The following is a 6,000-nucleotide window of genomic DNA, read 5'->3' on the forward strand; positions in this document are numbered from 1 at the left end:
ATGTGATTGATCGGAAAGGGTGGTGGGGAAGAGATCTGCGGGGTAATATTTCTGGACTAGTAAGTCATCATATTGGCACTGGTACTGGAGGGAACCTAATACATTTTAAGTTAATGTAAAAATATACCCCACAGTTCAGATGTTCATCTTGCATCCAAGTGAGGAAGTCATAGTGGCTCTATAATGGGGCATAAATTGATCACATAAAAAACATTGAAAGTTTACTGTATCATGTGCATTACTCCTCCTACCTTCATTTGGTCCGATGGAAAGAGAGCACAGCCCAGGGAATCGGAAAGTCTGGAAATACCTGCTGAGCCTACACCATCAGAGGGGGATGTTTCTAACCAAAGCTCTACTTAGGCACCCTCACAGTAGTGAGGGAAGGATCGAGCCAATGATTAGCTCCCCTTACTCCAGTATCCTCTTGGCTCAGACTACGGTCATGCGAGTCAAACTGTTCACTATCCCCTCTCCTGCTCTTGATTCAATTTTCATGTCATGGAACTGTAATTTATATGTGATAAATTATTTGTATTAATGCCTGTCTCCCCCTCTAGACTGTAAGCTCACTGTGGACAGGAAATGTGTCTACCTACTCTGTACTAAGCTCTTGGGAGAGTGCAATTCAGCAGAGTTGGTAGACTTCAACTCTGTTGAACCGTACACCCCTAAGCACTTAGTACAGTGCCCTGCACGTAATCAGCGCTTAATAAATGCCACTAATCGACTGTCCCTGCTCGAACACCAACCTGCCCCATCTTACCTCAAAACACCTCAGGTTTTACTTCCATATTACATCTTCCCCAGTTTAGTCCCACCTGACTCTTTAGAAATCACCCCTTCCATTTTTCTTCCTGTTTTATACGTTACTGGGGTTTTATGAGTGTATTTTCCCACAGTCGTAAATTAAATGTTTTTCCATTTCTACCAATGGTGTACCACATAATAATAATGTTGGTATTTGTTAAGCACTTACTATGTGCTGAGCTCTGTTCTAATAATAATAATGTTGGTATTTGTTAAGCTCTTACTATGTGCAGAGCACTGTTCTAAGCTGCTGGGGTAGACACAGGGGAATCAGGTTGTCCCACGTGGGGCTCACAGTCTTCATCCTCATTTTACAGATGAGGTAACTGAGGCCCAGAGAAGTTAAGTGACTTGCCCACAGTCACACAGCTGACAGGTGGCAGAGCTGGGATTCAAACTCATGAGCTCTGACTCCAAAGCCCAGGCTCTTTCCACTGCGCCACGTGCTGGGGTAGATACAGGGTAATCAGGTTGTCCCACGTGAGGCTCACAGTTAATCCCCATTTTACAGATGAGGTAACTGAGACACAGAGAAGTTGTGACTTGCCCACAGTCACACAGCTGACAAGTGGCAGAGGCGGGATTCGAACTCATGACCTCTGACTCCCAAGCCCATCCTCTTTCCACTGTCATGTTCAGTTTGTCATGCCTCCTCTATTAGATTACATCTGGAGCAGGGCCTGCGTCTTCTAGTTTCTTAACCTTCGCCTAAACGTAGTCGTACGTGGGGAGAAATCAATCAAATATGTCCTTACTATTTTTTCTATAAATTCCTTGTATCAAAGTGTTTTTGCAGTCTGGAAATCCACGGAAATGATGGTGCAAATTAGTTCCATCTATGTCATGTCAATTTGGTAAAATAAGTATTTGCTCAGTAATGTGCTATGTTACTTTGGCTCTTCCTGAAGCTCTATGTTGACATTAAGTTTAAGTAATAAGAACTAGCAAACAGTCAGAGTATTGCCTGAAAATCCCAAATATTCTCATTATTTTAGGATCTAATTCTTATCTCTGAATACTTGAATTTCATCATTTTCCACAGTCATTCAGTGAACCAGCTGTAATATATCAGCTAAATGCCAAACACACTCAGTCATCTAATATTTAATTAATGTCAAAATAAATCTTTACATTTCCCTATTGCTACCCCTCAACCTTTGCTATCCTTATGTTTCATCTAAGCCCTAGTGTTGGGCAACAGTTTGGTTCTTTAGTTTATTTGGGGTTTTTTGTGCAGTCTGTGATTTACTTTGCCAATTATTTGACATGTCAGTGATTTTCAGTGTACATATCCATTTTCTTCCACTCTCATTTTCTGCCTCCAAAATAGAATCATGTTTTCGACTTTGAGAACAAAAAATGCCCTTTCTTTTATGAGACTTTTTATAAAGGTGACCAATTAGCTTATACCTGGCATTGCCATTTTGGAATTCAGCTAGTATGGAGCTTTAATTTAGGCAGAAGCGTTTTTCTCATTATGTGGAAACCATAACGCTACTACCATTTTTGACAGGAAAAGCCAGGTTCACTGTGTAAGAGATCCTAATTTTGAATTTAGCTCAAGTTCTTACCCAGATCTCTGGCCATTTATGGATATCGGAGGTCCTCAATGGACACACCCTCTCACACATATGGAAAGAAGGACAGTTTATTGAGTCTCTGTAGACAGCTAAAGTGCCTAGTCTAGTACTTGAGAGAAACTCCCAAAATACTCATACAATTCCAGTTACCTACTGGTATAGCTGGTTTGAGTAGATGTTGAAATAGGAAGAGCTCTCCACCATATCTTTGACCCAGAAAGTCATCTTTGAGAAGATGCTGGATCTAGGCACAGGGATTCTTGTTTGGGCAGTGGTGGTTCAGGAATCACTGACTCTTCCAGAAGGATTGGACATCCAAAGCGGTCAGTGACCTTCTAAGCATCACACACAATAGTGTAACAGCTGTTTTAGCGAGTCCAGTCAGGAGAGCCTCTCCTGGAAGGTAACTGACTTTTCTTTCAGAGTTGTGTCAAATTTTCCTTTCATTCATTCATTCATTCAATCCTATTCATTGAGCACTTACTTTGTGCAAAACATTATACTAAGCGCTTGGGAGCATATAACCATAAACAGACACATTCCCTGCCCACAGTGAACTTAAAGTAACTCTGCATGGTGATCTCATAACCCCACTCCCTGGATGGCTGCATTAAACTCATTCCTATTTCTTTTTATGCAGGCTGTTCCAGAAAAGAATCGATCAAATGGACTTTATTTTAGAGATGGAAAATGTCGGATTGACTACATTCTCGTGTATAGAAAATCAAGCCCCCAGACAGAAAAGAGAGAAGTATTTGAAAGAAATATCAGAGCAGAAGGATTACAAATGGAGAAGGAGGTAAATACATTTCTGTGATAACGGTCAAAGACATGTATTCAGACTGATAATTTTAAAATGAGGAATATATTTTTCAGGTAACTGGCTATTTGATTTTACAGTTTACAAAACTGAAGTGCGTCCCAGAAATTAAGAATTTTTCTCCAGAATATGCCCATGAGAGTACTTTCTAAGTATCGCTTCTAAGTGAAACAGTACATTTACATACAGCTATAAAGAGCTGGCCCTTGTAATTATGCATTATGAAGCATCATTTATTACTCCAAAAACATTCTGCTTTTGCTGGGTAGACCTTCACCTATAGGGAGACTAATTTAAAATTGAAGATGGTTCCTTCATTATATTTAGTGATCACGTTCGGTGTCAAGGACGAGAACCATCATACTGTGGGGGTTTTTTTTCAATGGTATTTGTTAATCACTGTTTGTCAGGCACCGTTCTAAGCACTGGGATATATACAGATAAATCAGGTCGGACATAGTCCCTGTCCTAAATTGGGCTCACAGTCTATGTTTGGGGAAGAACAGCTATTGAATCCCCATTTTACAGTTAGGAAACTGAGCCACAGAGAAGTTGTGACTTGCCTAGGTCTTGCAGCAGGCAAGTGGGTGAGCTGGAATTAGAACCCAGGTCCCCTGACTTCCATGTCTGTGTTCTTTCCACTAGGCTATGCTGCTTACTTTTTCAAGTGTCTTGTCACAATCAGAGGTAGAACGCTGGGCTGGTGAAACATTTGTCTGACCCAACAATGATGTTGCTTATGTTCTTGCCAGTTAACCCCATATTCACTACTACTTAAAAGATGTCAGGATTCAGTTAAACTATTTCAACTGTAACTTCATGTTTGAATATTATAATAGCTCACTTAAATATTAAGTAACATAATTTAGCTTTTAATACTTTATAATCAAAAGACAGCTTGCTTATTAATGCTCTGTGAATTGTGCCCCTTTGGTAGCATCTGCCAGGCAATTAGAAGGTTAGTCATTGTGCCAGTTAAGCACATATTTGGAACCCTGGTTTGCTGCATCATTCTGTCAGGAGAATAGAAGCATTTCTCCTGTCACACAATAGTTGCATTTCTTCAAACCCACATGTTATCTACTAATACGCTGTGTCAACTGGTGTTTCAGTGGAAAATAAGAGACTAGAGAATAGGCTATCTTGAAAATAACTGAGAGAGTGATGGCTCTGTGACACTGGATGAAAAGTCAGGAAGGTTGTGCCCTTTATGGAGATTTTGGAAGCTCTAGAGAAGTTAACATTGCCAATATCCAGCCTTTTGCACATTTCAGTAAGAATTTACATTCCATTAATAAAGGAATTACTTTCAGCAACAGGAAAAGTAAGAAACTAGGCTTGAGATGCTGTTGGCCCCTACCTAAACCTCAATCAGTGACCTGCTGACTAGGCTGCAAAAATTTAAGCCTTTTATTGTCGACCTCCGTAGATTGTCTGTATGCACCCGCATCTGCAATTTGCGTTCCTGATTTGCAGCTGCAGATTTTCTGTTGGAATCAGCAATAGTGAAGATGTAGAGGGGAGATCAAGACTTATCTAAACTCCAGGAAGCAGTCCCAAGCTCCACAGTAGCAATAAGGATCTGGAATAAATGTGGGGAAGGGGATGTTTTCTGGGGCCAATTCCATAGCTTCTTTAAACTTCCCTCCCAAACCCTTCAGAAGAGGCGGTATCTTTCTCCTTTACCTTCTCTCACACTCCCTTCTGTGCACGTTCCAGCCCCACTATAACAAATAGAATGAAAGTTGGATCTAAATGACACTGTCTGCTTGTTCCACGTTTACTCAGTTTGATCCGCTTTTACTGCATTTAATTTTCATCTGACCGATCATCTCCTGAAAGTAATCCTTTGTACCTACAGACAGAATATTTACTAATAATCCTTAGATTATATGTTTCAGTTCATTTGTGGCCTAATATTGAAGAAAACTGTGGAAATTGAACTGAGTAGTGGTTGGAGAATCCCTGGTTGTGCTTTGTACATAGTAACCACTTAACAAATGCCATTATTATTTTATTTTTTAAATGTTTAGGTATCCTAAGTCTGGGTATGTTCTTTGTCTTTTGCTGAAGTTCCTCTTTGATTAATTCTGATGTTGTGACAGGCTCAGTCAAGGACATTCATTACCACAGCCAGTTGTCTGTAGAAAGTGCTCTGTTGACTCTCAAGGTTAGAATTTACCACTTGGAAGATCATATGAGAATTTGGATTCACTCTGAATTTTCGAAATTTTATATCTGTTATAATCCATCTGCTATTAGATCTAGAAAAAAATCTTACATCTTAAAGTAATAAGCCCTGTCTGAACTACGGTCAGGAAACTGAATCATCTAATCTGTGTGTGTTCACTTGTGATATCTGAGGTATGTCACATCTTCTTTTTGCAATGAAAACATTCTCTTCTTTAAAAAGAAACATTTCCTACATCAAAATGATAATTTTAGAAACACCCTGCATCTCTCAGAGTGTACAGTATTTTCCCTCTGGTTGTTTATCCCAAATGCCGCAATACTCTTTGTTTTTGTTCAACATATTTGAGTATTTCAACTTCTAGATATGACTATACAGAGCTATGTTATAACGTATATCAAAGTGAATTTAAATTACATACACATAATAGTAAAAATAAAATATATAGTTTCATTTGTAACATTAAGTGTCCACTTGATGCAGTTTACTTTACTAGATGCTTGGGAAATACAGCGAAACATTCCCTGCCCATAAGATGCTTACATGCTAACAAGAGAAGCAAACATAATAATTTATAACTCCAGAGGTCAAGTAGAAAA

The 6,000-nt window shown here is 39.3% G+C and overlaps 1 protein-coding gene across 5 annotated transcripts in view; it reads left to right on the top strand.

Annotated features, from left to right (window-relative positions):
- Nucleotides 1-6,000, top strand: part of ANO4 (anoctamin 4) — a 173,046-nt gene that overhangs the window by 88,249 nt on the left and 78,797 nt on the right. For all 5 annotated transcript variants that reach the window (XM_029079553.2, XM_029079555.2, XM_029079554.2 and 2 more), the window contains one exon: nt 3,031-3,189. In XM_029079553.2, the coding sequence (XP_028935386.1) occupies nt 3,031-3,189 (159 nt within the window). The remainder of the gene's footprint in view (nt 1-3,030; nt 3,190-6,000) is intronic.

Source organism: Ornithorhynchus anatinus, chromosome 14, assembly GCF_004115215.2.
Source record: "Ornithorhynchus anatinus isolate Pmale09 chromosome 14, mOrnAna1.pri.v4, whole genome shotgun sequence".
Taxonomy (NCBI): Eukaryota; Metazoa; Chordata; class Mammalia; order Monotremata; family Ornithorhynchidae; genus Ornithorhynchus; species Ornithorhynchus anatinus.